This window comes from Marmota marmota, unplaced genomic scaffold, assembly GCF_001458135.2.
Source record: "Marmota marmota marmota unplaced genomic scaffold, marMar, whole genome shotgun sequence".
Classification (NCBI taxonomy): Eukaryota; Metazoa; Chordata; class Mammalia; order Rodentia; family Sciuridae; genus Marmota; species Marmota marmota.
In genome coordinates, this window is record NW_026000170.1 from 79,845 (window position 1) to 94,969 (window position 15,125).

Sequence of the window (15,125 nt, forward strand, 5' to 3'; positions counted from 1 at the left end):
AAAAAAAAAAAAAAAAAATTAATTGCCCCTTTTATTAACACAAAATGAGACCTCAATGAGTTGACTTGTTTCTAACAAAAAGTTAAAATTTAAAAGTCCATGTTAACCTCTCTTTTCTTTATGTTATCCATACTTTTTATGTTCTCTTAATGTTTTAACTTTTCTCCTGGCCTTCCACCCAAACATGCAAGGCAAAGAATGTAAGAAGCCCAAGATTCTACAGTGGCTGTTTGCAAGGGGGAGGAAGTCACAGTAACTGCCACACTGGATTCACTTACATAAGAAGAGAGAAAGGATCCTCAGTGCCTCTCACATATGAAAGAGGCTCATGGCAGAAAGTCTACATGACCAAGGAGCTGTCCTCAGGAAATTATAAGTTAAAGGAGTACAACAAAAATCCAGAGAGGGAAATTTTACAGTCAACTAAGTCTTCCACCTCTCTAGAGTTGCTGCTATTGTTCAGAGTTCATTTTTCAAAGAATCAACTCACAGAAAAAAAGACCCCTGCTTCTGGAAGTCAAAATAAAGTAATATCAATATGTACAAGAATGCAGACTCAAGGCTTGTCCATGAAAAACTGTCTACAATGAAGAGGGGTGGGGGAAGGAGAGCAGAAGAGAGTTACCAGTCTAACCGGGCCCAGCCCAGGCCAAAGAAAGTAGGGATCAGGAGAAACTAAAGAGAATCTTGGGCCACATCATTCCCCAGAGAATGCACTCAAGGAACTTCCCCCTAGGGCTGGGATTGTGGCTCAGTGGTAGAACGTTAGCCTAGCACGCGTGAGGCACTGGGCTTGACCCATGAATAAAATAAAAGTATTGGGTCCATCTACAACTAGGAAAAAAAAAACTTTTTAACCCCTTTCTGAATCCTTGAATACTGCAGTAACTTCACTAATCAAATCAACTTCTGTGGTTCCAGAACCACTATACTTGCTCAACCTAGATGTCTCTTTCTTCCATCTCCAGGGATGTTAACTGCATATGTTAATAGAGTAATGTACCACTATTACCTCTTATACTATGAAACATAATTTATAACATATTCATAATATTTTAATGAACATTTAAGAGGAACACGGAGATGATATCCCTAACACAAGAGCCTGAAGGAAGGGAGCCATGGGGTGAGCCCATTATGTCCCTCTTGCAGGGCTTCACCTACCAGAACTGAGCCATTTAGTTTCTATTATAACTCTCCTGTCACTTTCTCCACCCAATCAACTCTCTTGTCATTTTCCCCACCCAATCGCACCTTCTCCTTGGGAGTCTGACCACTCTATTGGCTACTTCATACCTTTAAACGGCCAGTTTTGTGACATCATTCTCCCACCAAACCTACTGCCACCTGCTAGAATCTTAGGCTTGCCATGTAGTGTAAACAAATTTGGATCATCGCAAGTGACCAGTGACCAGTAACCAGTCATCAGAGTGGCCAGTAAACAGTGACCAGTGAACTCCATATTGGGAAACATGCATTCTCTAGCCTCAGCCACCCACCCATCCTCTGGGGTGATCTCCTCATCCTTTGTATCTACAATTGATGTGACCTCTTCTCTGACCATGTCAGGTGAGTAAAGAAACTTTTTAAAGTTTTTCATTAGACTTTTACCTGCCTCAATTTACTAATGGAGTCAAAAGAGCTTAGAATAATAGGGGAAAGGATAGAACTAGAAATCTGGACACCTAATTTCATTTGGAATTTGACATGTACTAGGTATAGAACTGGACTATCTTACTCTCTCACAAAATCTGTTTCCTGATTTGCTACATGAGGATAACAGATTGCCCATGTTCTGGTCCCTTACTTTTCTTGCATCTTGAGGGGCATGTTTATAGAGAATGAAATCAGATTTCATGGTTGTGTTGTTTCAACTGAAAGAGACAAATCCTAGGCAGGGTGGAAACCAAGAGGTTTCCTCTGTAACAGTTTCCCTTCACCAAGAGTTCTGCTTCAGTATTTCAAATTTAGTGCTGTTCATAAAAGGGACATTCACATATTTGGGAGTTTTCTGTTTAAACTAGCTGAAAAGAGAAATAGGGAGAGAGGAACAGGAGGACAGGGCTGTAAGGAGGCAGATGTTCTTGGGAAAGCAAGTTTGTGACTGTTTAAGCACAAGGCAACAGGAACTCGGTGGAGGAAGAAAATATAAACATAAAGGAGAAGAAAAGGTTAGAATAATAGAGATGAAGAGAATGATGTTCTCGAGAAAAAAGAGGTGGGTTGGGATGGATGTGGAAGAAAAGCAAAGATTTTATTTAAACCAACAGACAGCATAGATTGAATCTTCCCAGAGGCTGGTTTAGAGAATGTTTAGATTAACAGACCAGCAAGGAAACTAAGACTTGAATTAGGGTATCACTGGGGTAAGCAGGTTATCAGAAAAGTCACACTTGGCTGTTACAGTTTTTCTATGATCTCTTTCAACACAGATGATGTTGACAGTTTGAACATGAACATGTTAGAAGTATGTTTTAGAAATTATTCTTCCTCCAAACATGCCAAGGAAAGTGGTTCTAGACAGAGCTGGGGAAATGGCATTTTCCATGTCCTATTTTGTTCTGATTTTTAAACTACAGGGATTTCTAAAAAATGTTTTGTCCAAACCTGCATCAGAAGGACACATTCCTTTGTGAGATATAAGCTGTCAAGATGAAGCTGTTTTCCATCTTTACAACGGTTTTTTTTTTCCTAAAACAGACAATATACAAATAGTCATTGATGATTTCTAAATCTAAGAACCGAAAGAAAGAACTATATAAGAATAAAAATTCAAGCTCACACCTCTAATTCCAAGTTTATTTAAATAATTATGTGAAGACTTTTTGTTTTGTCTACATTTCAAATAATTTTTCGGGGCTGGGGTGTAGGGTAGCTCAAACATTTTTGTATTAATTTTGTTTTAATATAAAAGGGAGAAGAAAATATCAGAATAAAAGACAAAAATTGTTTTAAATTTGTTATTTTATTATACTGTGATGGTTTTCTCAGACTTTAGGGACAAGATTTTTCTCTAAATGTGATAATAAACTAGGCTTCTATGATTTTGTTAAAGCATTTTTTCTGTTTTTTTTTTTTTAATAACCAAAAGGATTATCAGAAAATGTGTTTATATTAATTGAAATATCTACCTAGTGGAATTAATGTCTTTTATTTGGTGTTGGTAATCCTTAGAGGAAGAGAAACAAGAACAGTAATGAAATTGCTTTACACTTATTGTTTTTTTCTCTAGTATGTACAAAATTTCTTGTGTCCTTCCTTCTGTCCTCCTTCCCTTCTTCTTTCCCTCACTCCCTCCATTTCTCTCTCCTTCCCTCCCTGCCTTGCTCCTTATGCCTTCCTTCCTTCCTCTCATTCATTCTTTCTTTCTTCCTTTCTTCTCTTCTTTCCAGTTCTGAGGATTGAACACAGGGTCTCATGCATGCTAGGCAAGCATGCTACACAAGCTATATCTCCAGGATATTTTATTTGTTTTCTCAGATAGGATCTTGCTGAATTGCCCAGAGTGGCTTTGAATTCCTGGTTTCCTGCAATCCCACTGCCTCAGGCTCCCGAGTGCTGGGACCAGAGGCCCACCACACCATGCCCAGATTCATCATGGGTTTTGGCTTTAGTTTTCGCTTCTCCATGTGGCTACCCATCTGTTCACTTTACTTAAATTTGTGTTCACTTTACTTCAAATTTGTGTTCACTTTACTTAAAATTACACACATTTTTAGTATAGTTTCTCTGTCTATATGTACTGCTTGAGAATGCATTCAAACTCACCTTCAATTATGAGCTTTGTTTTGATTAACAGTATTCACTAAAATCAAAGAGAAACATTCATAATATTGTATGCATGATAACAGAACTCATTTCTTAGCAAATTTGATATACACTCACTTTTGCTACATATACATATGTTCATTACTATCTAGTCATTCCTTTTAGTTCTGAGCTGGTTTTGACTTTTGCTTCTATCTTTCCAGAACATACTGTAACTCCCTCCAAATGAAACTTTTTGTAATATCTATTTATTCGTTGTAGTTCAACACAATACCTTTATTTTATTTATTTTTACATGGTGCTGAGGATTGAACCCAGGGCCTCGCATGTGCTAAGCAAGCGCCCTAACGCTGAGCCATAATCTCAGCCCCCACATGAATCTCATGTAATATGACACTTTTATTCATGGATGAATTATCACTGTTGGTATTGTTATAACCACACTAAAGATGAGTAACCTGAAGCTCAGAAAGTTTCAATTTCTTTCAAGAAGCATTTCTTGAGAAACTGAATTTCGGGTAGTCATTTTCATGTAGGATCAGCAGTTAGGCTGAAAGAGGGCAAAGAATGACGCTTAAATTATCATTTGGATGATAAAACTGAACTCCAGGAAATATGATGTGACCTGGACAAACAAAAGGAGATACTAAAGATCACTGTGGTGATATCAGTACGATTTTCTATGAACAGGGAAAAACAAATTTCTGTTTCTCCAGATTTCTGGTCTTTGGAACAAGAGTCCTGGCCAGGGAGTAAGTTTCCATAATCTGTTGCTGATTTTGAACAAGTCGATCTCACTTCACTGACCCTTGGAGGACTCATTTGGTAACTGGTAATGTTGGGGTTTTCTCTGAGTTTGAAAATGCTTCAGTTCTAGGGCAAATTCAGGAGTCAACACTAGTGCAGGCTCAAAGGAAAGGTAGGACAGGTAGAAGGATGCTTTTAGGGAACAATGTGTGAAGCAGACCACTTGGGACTTCTGTGCCCAATTTGAGAGAAAAGGCAGGTAATCAGAAGAGTACTTGCAGCCATCCTAAATGGAGTGATTTGGGGTCTCTCAATGATTATTGGAATGAGGGCCTTCCTGATTACTACAACATTAAGATGTCATTATTCCTCGAATATTGTAAGAATCTCATCAATATTTTCACCACCCTCTTCTTCCTACAGAAAATTTCCAAAATTCTTCTTTACATGGAAATGCTGATTCTCTGCAGCTCTCTCTTCCTGTGGTGACCAATGCAGCTTCCGGGACAGGAAGTGTCTGCAACTTCTCCAGAGCCTCTGCTCCAGCTGCCACTTCAGCATGGTTACTGCCCTCAACCTGTGGCACCTCCTTGCAGCCACTCATGGGCAGTGCCTACCTTTATCAACATGCTACCACAGCCATGGTGTCTGGGGTTACTGGCCAGAACCAGACTCCCATGGCACCTGCCCCCTATCCAAGTATTTCTGAGTGGTATATCCCAGGAAGTGCTGAAAAGAGCTCATCTTCACTCGGGGACTTTAATCTGACTGTCACTGACCAGAATACAGCAGATTCTTCCCTATCTATGACATCCCAGTATGACAAAACTTCCGAAGCCAATGTCATGATCCCCGGGTATCCACTACTGTCTGGTAGGCTCGTCCAGGTGACACTATCTCAGATTCCAAATCAAGGACATTGCCTCTCACTACCCCACCAAGAAGGAAGCCAGGTCTACTACTATGATCAAAACTCTCTGGGGACTCTGCTCTCTGGAGAACATTGGCCCTGCCTGCAATCCTATGGCTCTGTGCCATATGCAGGAATTAGTGCCGCTGCCCCTCAACCAGAAATGGTGACAGTGCTGAAGGAAGTTCAGCCCACAAATGTCCTACCATCAGTCCCTACACCTGTGACCTACTACTCTGTGTCCACTCAAAGTATAGAAGGAACAAATTTTCGAGGTGAGTACAAACAGCAAAAAGGGGAAGGAATAAGATTACCATTCGAAAGGAGGGTCCAGTTTTCAGCTGGTAACTGTGAGTCCACACATCCCTAGAATTCAAGTGCTGAGATTTTAACCACAATCTTGTTCGGCAGTCCCCATTTTCAGACTCTGTAAGAGAAGCATGCAGCACAGCATAATGGCCACCCATGCGTTTAAGAGACCTCTAGGACCCAAGACCCCCGTCCATGCCCAGCTATGAAACCATGGCTGGCGGATAAGGGTCCTGCACTCAGTCCAGCTACATAACCACACTATAAATATATTTCCCTAATTTTACTTTGGTTTAGAAAAATACATCAACACATATCAGGGTGTGACAATTTAATTGTTCCTTAATTGACTGAAGGATTTAACCTCTGTATGTAGAGATGCTGTCCAAAGCAGGAGTCCAAAACCCCTGACCTTTCACACTGATTTCATGAGCAACAGCTCCACCCTCACCTAGTTCATGGTGTTAAGAGTTCTTACATTCTGGGGAGAGTGGACAGAATTGAGAGGCCCCTATATGAGAATGAGAGACTTCATGAAACAGTTTTTCGGTGTTTCCCACAGAGGAGACAAGTGCTCTACCAGAAACCCATGCTGCCATGGTGATGGACCAGCCCAAAAGTAACACTTCAAGGGATCACCTGTAACTAATACGCAACTCTTAACAGATACCTGTCAGTGGTCCTTAAAAAGAGCTAATAGAAATGCTTTCTCCACCGTAGGTGGTTTCCCTGAATAGTGTGTTTCTGGGAAGGGGGAGCATCCTACTTACCATCGTCCTTGATTCCTTTGCAGGGATGGAAACTTCCCTAGGGATGGAGGCTTCCTTGGGATTGCAACCTCCAAGTCAGACATTTTGTCGGCCACAGCCTCCAGAATTCCCATACATCTGCAATAACAGAAAAAGCCAAATAATTGAGAAAAACTCACAAACTGAACTTGGGGACATTTCCACAGTAACTCCAGTCCAGAGTTCTACTGATTTCTTGGCATTGCCTCCAAATCAAAGCCAGGAACAAACAGAGATTAAGAATTTGTGTGAGATTAACACCATGCTCTCAGAACCACTGGATGCCTACCAAATTGCCATGGAGAACCAGGATCCTCCACTACTCCCTTTAGACATCCCTGAAATCCACCAGCTTCTGGCTTCCATTGGTCCTCTGGACCAAGAGGAGAAGCCACATTCTGAAAACATCTATCTAGAAAGGAATAGCCTGAGTCTTGAGGACCAAGGCACACTTGAAAATGGGATTGAATTTAGCAGTGGTTTTGCAGACCTCACTGCACTGCTGGGGGATATTCAACTTCCTGAGCTTTTCAGTTCCTTAAAAGACTTTGACCAACCTGAAAGTCCCACAATAACAAAATCCAATGACACCAGAGCCATCACGGTGAATCAGGGTCAGGAAATCACAAGCGCCTTAAAGGGTCCTAGTGAGCCAATGAGGAAGAACAAACATAAAGCCTCAGAGTCTCCTGATGGAACTCCTCAGGCCAAAATGCAGCTAAGGGACCTAGAGTGTGCATTAGGAGGAGAAGTTGCTCACAGGGATGCAGACAGTAGTAGGGCCCCTGTGCACACAGCCAAGCACTCTATCAGCAAAGCTCAGGAAGCTGCATCCAGCAGGAACAGCAAGGCTAAGGGCCATGGGCAGGAAAAGACCAAGAGGACCAGAGAAAACAACTCCAGGAAAGCCGAGGAGAAGAAGAAGCCAGGCAACAAAGTCAAGGCAGAAGAGAAGCCAACTCTGCCCAAACTGAAGAGGAAGAGGAACCAACCTGAGCTTTGCCAAGAGACCTTTAAAAAGCCTCGGAGCTGTCTCGGCATGCACATGCTGGAGTCGGTGCAGGTTTTCCACGCACTGGGGAAGAAGAATGATAAGAAAACTGGGCTCTCTTCCTCCCGGGCCCCGGGAAACTCAGGCAGTACCCAAGACCCCCGTCCATGCCCAGCTATGAAACCATGGCTGGCGGATAAGCGTGCTGAGAAATCACAAGTCAAAGCCCAGAACCCAGATATCAGCGCTAAAGGAGAAGGTCCCGCTCCATCCATTTATGAGCCTCCACCACCTGGGAAGGTTAAATTGGTACCTTTGCCTTTTCTGACCCTGGAGAAACCTCCACCTCGACCAGTAATCAATAGGAGGCCACAGTCTCTGGCTTCACGGAGACCCACTGGGGCTTACCCTGCCCAGCCTGGTCCCGCTAGCTCAGCTCAACCCATGGCAGTCAATCAATCCCAACCAGCTACTGCCAACCCATCTTGGATGCGTCCTGACAAGCCAGCTCAGCCCGTTTTGACTCATGCCATTCAGTCAGGTATGAGCGCTTCTACCCAGCCTAGTGTCCCTCGGTCTGCTGCTTCTGGGCCTGCACCCTACAAAATATCATCTTGCACTTCTCTCCATTGGCAACCAGTTCCCAAAGTTGGGACCAAGCCCCAGTCACAACCGCTCAAGTCTCAAAACCAATATCTACTCCAAGACTTTGCCTTACAACCAATTCCATGGAGGAAACCCAATGTTCCTGGGCAAGTAGTATCAACTCCCATCACCAAACATCAGAGGCCAGAGCGGGAAGCCATGAAGAAGAAGGCTCAACAAGAGCGGGAGAATGCTGCCAAGTACACTGCTTTGGGGAGAGTGCAGTGCTTCATTGAGAGGGAAAGAGAGATGGAGCTTTCTCGCTACTATGGCTACATAATGTAAGAGCTGCTGAGATCAGTGGTGCCACTTAGGGACCAAATAGTTTTCCACATGTATATAGATAGAGTGATACACATTTATTTATTCTCAGATGCTTTCAAAGTTTAATAAAATTATATAAAGAAATGTAATATAATTCACTAATACATAATAAAGAGGCCTTCTGATACCACTGAGAATTGTTAGAAAATAAAGAGGCCTTTGGGTACTACATGGGTACCAAATAGTGTTCTCATATACACATAGATAGATAGTTGAAAATTTATTCATTAGGCACAGTTGAAAAGGTAATATAGTTCAATAAAGAAATGCTATAGTATTGATTAGAGGGTAATAATAAAGAGGCTTTATGTTGCCATTTGAATACCAAATAGTTTTCCACATATATATATATATATACAGAGAGGTACATAGATACAAAGGTATTCACTTATAGATTTTTAAGACTTAATATAGTTGAATAAAGAAATGTAATAGAATTGTTTGAGAGATAAGTAATAAAGATGCTTTCTGGTACTGCTTGGGCATCACATAGTTTTCTACATGTGTAGATACAAATTTTATAAATATGTAGATAAAAAGATACAAATGTATTCATTCTAATATGTTTTTAAAGTTTAGTCAAATTGAATGAAGAAATTCAATAGAATTGGTTAATAAAGAGGCCTTGTGTTACCACTTGGCTATCAAACATTTGTCCTCATAGACGTATGAATATGTACTCATTCCAATATACTTTTAAAACTTAATAAAATTGAGTAAAGAAATGTAATGGAATTGATTAATAGATAATAAACAGGAATTTTGAGTTTGAATGGCTGTTCAGTGTGGTTTAGTTTGGTAGCCGTGGGGATCACAGCCTGCATGAGAAGAAAGGAAGTCAAAGTTGGCCAAGATAATAGAAGTAAAGGCTAGGAATGGGGGAAAGAGGAAGGCATATGATCCAGCACTAGGAAGGCAAAAAGAAGAGAGATGTATGGGCTTACTGGAAGAATCAGGAATTGGCAAAATGGCTGACCAATAACACAATGTTTGAAACTAGGGTTAAAATGATAAAATGTCAATCAAGTTGAAAATGATAGGAGACGGGCTCAGGTTGACCAGAAGAAATGCAAAAATCAAACAAAAAACTCTCATGGAGAATGGCCTAGTTTTTGGCCTACCTGAAAGGCATTTTACAAAAGAAGATTCAGGGCACATCTCCACCATGTTTGGGTCACTTTCCCTAGCTGGGAAAGGTGAATACAAAACACAGGGAATCTACCAGGGGTGTCAGAGGGTTCACAGTTACCCTGAGGGAAGCTGATAACCTGGGACTTGGCCAAGTGAACTGCAGCAGCATGAGGCCCACCCAGAACATGGCCTGGAATAAATCACTATTGACTCAACACCCATGCACCAGGTCTGCAAAGATGCACTACTTGAATTAACCTTCACACACAAGGCCAGTATCACTCTGACACTTTACTAATAGTCGAGAAGCAAGGCCTCAATCTGAGGCTTGTATCCTCAAGTCCTCAGTGTTGGCAAAGGCCCCCTGCAGGCAGCCAACCAGGCTTTCAGAGCACAGCATAGAGACATTGGGGTAGAGGATGAGGAGAGAGATCACACTTGAAAAGGGGGGATAAATACTGAACTGAGAAGCCTGTCAGGTCCTCTTCCATTGATTCTGGCAAGCGCTGTCTTCAGGGACCATTATTATGAACCAAAGCTCACAAGAAAAAAATCACTCCTTGGCTTCCATCTCCACCCAACGCAAGCACAGTGCGCATGCGCAAGGAGCAACCTGCCAACAGCTGCAGGACCCAGCAGCCCCAACAGCTTTCCATTCCCTCAAAATTGCCAGTCACCATCTTCACCACTCTTCCCACAGGAGACATCGCCTTTTCCCACATTTTGGAAACTTCCAGAGATATCTAACCCCAAAATGTATGTATCACAATTTGTTAAATTATCTGACCTACAGATTTGAAATGTAACCTTTATGACATATTAAATTCCTATGTGTATTTGCATTCTTCTTTGTAGAATTTGCCTGGCTTTCTTGCTTTTCCTATTTATCAGGTCTCTGGGATATTTTTTATCATGTGTTTCATTTTTTTTTTAATTCATTATTCTTTCTTTTTAGATATTATCTATTATGTTCATTCATGTTTTCCCTTTTAGATTAGTCTTATTTTAATTTCTACCATCTCATCTAATTTCCACTTATGTTGTTCTTTTTTATTATGAAACATAAAACTTAACATTTCAACCATTTTTATGTGGATAACTCCATAGCATTAAGTAGATGCACAATGTTGTTCAAGCATTATCCACTATCCAAATCCAAAACTTTTCACAATCCCAAACAGAAAGCTATATCCATGATATAATTTTCCATTCCCCTCTCAGGTTCTGTCCTATTTTGCATTGCTTGGCCTTCTGTTTTTTAGCTAGTTTTGAAAGAGTGGACTACCATCTGATGTGCTTGGGGGGTTCTTTTCTGACTTGTTTTCGTCGTCTGAGAGGATGCTATTCTCCTGTTTCTTAGAATACCTTTATTTGGGATTTGGTTTCCTTCTTTTCTTGCTATGCACTTTTATGCAAAATTCATTTTCTTTGTAAAAGCATGGTTGAGGATAGAGTTTCTTATGTGATGGAATGGCAACTTCCACCTCTCCTTCCTCCACCTCTTCTTCTTCCCTCCAGTTCTGTCCCTCCCCATTCTCCCTTTGCTCTCCTCCTTCTCTTCCTTCTTGAAGTATTAAAAACATGTCAACTTATTTTCTAAAATTTTCTGGCTGTTTCCACAGGGAGGTTTATCCTTTGTGTCTATTGTTCCTCCCAGCGATTTCTCCTCTGGGTGAGGCCTTGTCCTGAAAAGGAGCATTGGCTGTTCAGTTTTCAAGAGAGTTTAGGGGCTGGACAGCGTCAGCCCTTCCGATTTGAATGTGGGACATTTGTACTTACAGCTGCTCCTCAGTATCCACAGAGAATTGCACCCAGGACCCCTCACAGACACCAAATTCCACAGAGTTGAAGAGAGACTGCACACATTCAAATGATCTAAATCATCTCTAATTACTTATCGTAACTACAATGTAAATGCTATGTAAATAGCTGTTGTACCATATTGATTATACATCGTATAATACATATTGTAGGAGACCTACTGCACTCACTTTGGGGTTGGCCAGAACCCCTCTGTTTAAGCTGCTCTTCTCCTGCTGGCCCACAGGGCTTTGCAGGAATGCCTGCTGGAGCCTTGAAAGCCTCCTGTCTCCCATTTCCTCTGCTGCAAGTGCTGCTGCCAGGCAGGTCTGGTGCCTCCTGCTGGTGGTTTGCCCTATCCTCTTGTTCTGAGGTTCCTAGGGAACACTGTGTTCTCTACTTTTGTGGTAAATGCTACTCCAGGGTTTGGCTTTCTTTCATCTATTTACATGGCCTCTAGGCCAAATGTGTCTTTTTCTTCTCTTTGTTTTGGGAGACTCCAAACTGCACTGCTGCCTGCATCTTTCTGAAATCTTGATGGATAACATAATTATTTTAAATTGGGGATATTGCAGGTTTCAGTTCCTTGAAGCAGAGCTTCGTTTCCCCCAAACTAGTTAAGACTCTGAGGCAGACTGTGAGTCACCTGTAACAACCATGGCATCTGGTGTCTTTGCTTGCTATGTTGGTGTTTGAGTGAGAAGCAATCTCAAGGTTCGTGGGGGAGGGACATCTGGCCACAGGAAAAGGGAGTAGTCTGCTGGACAGGTGGAGAATGGGGACATGGCCTCTAGTCTAAATGTGTCTTTTTCTTTTCTTTGTATCTTCTTTCTGAACACATCAGAGAAGGAATCTCCTATTTGCTCTCCTTCCCCTGTGGGTGGGGGTGGGGTGTCGGGTCTATACACAGTTTCCTTGTCTTCCTTAGGGTCATCTTTCCAGTTGTCCAGGCCAGAAATCTTTGACATTCTTTGACTCCTTTCTCTCTCTCCCAATTACACACTTGGAATTTTAGTAAATTTCATCTGACCTCTCTTCACATCACATCTAGAACCTACCCACTTCTAACTCCATTCCCCGATTTCTGCTCTAACGTAATCCCTAACCATTTACTGCCTTTCTCTAACCATGATAGGGGACATACACATTTTCCATAAAAAGACCGATAGATGGTAAATACATAACTGTCTGTGAGCCAGATTGTCTCTGTCTCCACAGCTCCACTCTGCACTTGTAGCATGAACGTGGCCATGCAAATAGGAGAATACATGGACCTTAGCTCTGTTTTAATAAAACTTTATTCACAAAAACAGGCTGTACTGCTTCACAGACTCTGGCTCTGCCTGATCCACTGCTATGCTCCCTTTCAATCACTCCAGTCCAGACCCCCTGAGCCCACTTGCTGTTCCAAGCCTAAAAAACACTCCTCACGTCCTTCAAGCCTCTTCTCAAATTGTACCTTTCAATAAGGCTTTGTCTGACTACACTCTTTGAAACTGTAATCACCTCTCAGGGTTTCTCCCTTCCTTCCATCTGATTCCCTTCACCAGGGACCACATCTCCTGCAGTGTTGTGAACCTTTTAATACACTGTGCAATTTAATTCTTTGTTGTCTTTATGGTTTAGACTTTCCATCACTCCCTTGCCCGTCAATTCATAAAATGTAAGACCCTTGAGGGCACAAAATTTTCTCATATGTTGTTCATTTCCATGTGTCCCATGTCTTAAACAGTGTCTCAAAAATAGGAGCTGATCAGAACATGTTTGTTGAATGGCATATACCCAAAGGGCTTAAAATCAGCATACTATACTAATGCTGACACATTCATGTTTACAGCAGCTCAATTCATAATAGCTAAACGATGGAACCAACAGAGCCCTTTAACAGATGAATGGATAAAGAAAATGTGGTATCTATATACAATGGAATATTACTCAGTGATAAAGAAGAATGAAATCATGGCATTTGCCAGTAGATGGATGGAACTGGAGACTGTCATGCTAAGAGAAATAAGCCAATCCCCCAAAAGCCAAAGGCTGAATTTTCTGTGATATGCATAGATGCTAACACAGAATGTTGGGGGATGGGGGAGGGAAGAGCAGAAGTTCATTGGATTAGAGAAAGAGGAATGTAGGGATGAAAGAAGGTGGGAATAGGAAAGGCAGTAGAATGAATTGGACGTAGGTTTTCTGTGTTCATGTGTGAGTACATGACCAGTTATCTTCACCCCACAAACAACCACAAGAATGGGAAGTTAGGGATACGTGGGTTGGGCAGCTGAACACTGGGACCAAGGGCTAAAGGTGAGAGACTGAAAAAATGCAGACCACCCAGGCACTGCTTATTACTCCAGCTCTGGCCTGCTGTTGTACCAGGGGTCTAATCAGGCCTGTGTCTGTCTCCCTCCTGAGCAGACCACAGGACTCATCTAAACAGCCTTCCTACACCAGCTCCTCTCCAGGTGGCCAGACAGAAGTTCCAGAACAGGACTGTCTCCTGGGACATTGACTCAGCAGACAAGTTCATTGGTGGCAGGGCTGCCACTGTTGGTGTGACCACATCAGAGGCTGGTTTGGAACTGTATTTAGAGAAATGATGTTTCTCTAAACTCCTCCCCCAAAACCAAACAAANAAGTAATTGACTCTAATAAAATGTGACAGTTTTGGTAGGACCTATGTACCATATGGATGCTTGAGGGTTTCCAATCTTTAATAAAACTGAGAAGAGAATATGGAAGGACCTCAGTGACAGATAGTATGGTAGGGTGAACGAAGATGAGTCCAGTCATCCTGATCAGTACAAAATGTAGGGATAGGGTTGTCCCTTAGGACAATAACCTCAGTATAAAAACTGATGGTTTAGGTCAGGGAGGACTTGATGCTATGTTATACCAAGGCTCTTTAGGTTCTTCAGACCACATTTTAGACTAGTGTATGATGATGCTGAGACTGCAAGACAGAATTAAGTGCATGGAAAACAACATTGTGATGAAGCTTGGTAACAGGAGTGGCAAACAGCATTTGAACCTGCATATTTCAGTATGTACAAATTACACTGCTGTCAATAATGATCTTACCACATGCTATAAAGTTTTATCTAGAATGTCCCATAGTCTCCAGCTTGGCACTAGTGGGAAATGGTGGAACCTTTAAGAGGTGAGGCCCAAACCAGGCACAATGTTGTATGTCTATAATCCCAGCTACCTGGGAGGCTGAGCAGAATGATCTCAGATTCCAGGCTGGTCTGAGCACCTGAGCAAGATACTGTCTCAAAATAAGATTCTAAAAGAGGAGCTGGTGACAGCTCATAATCCTTAGTACCAGAAAAAACCGGGGGAGCCTAGTAGGATATCTTCTGGTCATTGAGGTTTGAGGGTTTCCAGTATTGAAGGGGACAATAGGGCCCAATACGTCCTCTTCCCCATCCTTCTCTCTCTTCTATCCAGGTCATAATGTAAGCAGCTTGTTCCACCATGAACTCCCTCTCATCATGTCCTGCCTTGCCAACTGCCTATGGACTGAATCATCCAAAGCTGTGAAACAAAAGAAATCCTTTCTCTTTTATAGGGTGATTATCTCAGGTGTTTGTTATAGTAACAGAAAGCTAACGATACACCTCATTCCTCCTGGTTTTAGGCCTACTGCTTTTGAATGATGTGGACTTGACAAACCTCCAAAACAGTGTGGCCTTTGAAGAAATCAGGGGGAAGA

General features: G+C 41.9%; 1 protein-coding gene and 1 long non-coding RNA gene across 3 annotated transcripts; one reads left to right on the top strand and one right to left on the bottom strand.

Moving 5' to 3' along the window:
• Positions 1–1,267: 1,267 nt before the first annotated feature.
• On the top strand, positions 1,268–8,805 carry LOC107154179 (uncharacterized protein C2orf78-like). The gene is made up of 3 exons (XM_048787365.1): positions 1,268–1,569; positions 4,939–5,700; positions 6,528–8,805. Exons 1-3 carry the CDS (start codon positions 1,473–1,475, stop codon positions 8,441–8,443), a joined length of 2,775 nt encoding a protein of 924 aa, XP_048643322.1. The 5' UTR covers positions 1,268–1,472; the 3' UTR covers positions 8,444–8,805.
• Positions 4,007–13,195, bottom strand: LOC125611829. 2 transcript variants are annotated; one of them, XR_007342062.1, is made up of 3 exons: positions 10,073–13,195; positions 6,505–6,621; positions 4,007–5,852 (listed from the first exon to the last, which is right to left on the bottom strand). It is a non-coding gene; the product is annotated as an uncharacterized LOC125611829 (long non-coding RNA). The 2 variants fall into 2 exon arrangements; XR_007342061.1 differs by lacking the exon at positions 10,073–13,195 and adding an exon at positions 7,515–7,633.
• Positions 13,196–15,125: the final 1,930 nt, after the last annotated feature.

Coding starts and splice junctions, on each gene's coding strand:
- LOC107154179 (XM_048787365.1), top strand. CDS start 1,473: ATGCATTCTCTAGCCTCAGCCACCCACCCATCCTCTGGGGTGATCTCC. Junction 1,570..4,938: donor CTCTTCTCTGACCATGTCAG/GTGAGTAAAGAA, acceptor TTCTTCCTACAG/AAAATTTCCAAAATTCTTCT. Junction 5,701..6,527: donor AGAAGGAACAAATTTTCGAG/GTGAGTACAAAC, acceptor ATTCCTTTGCAG/GGATGGAAACTTCCCTAGGG.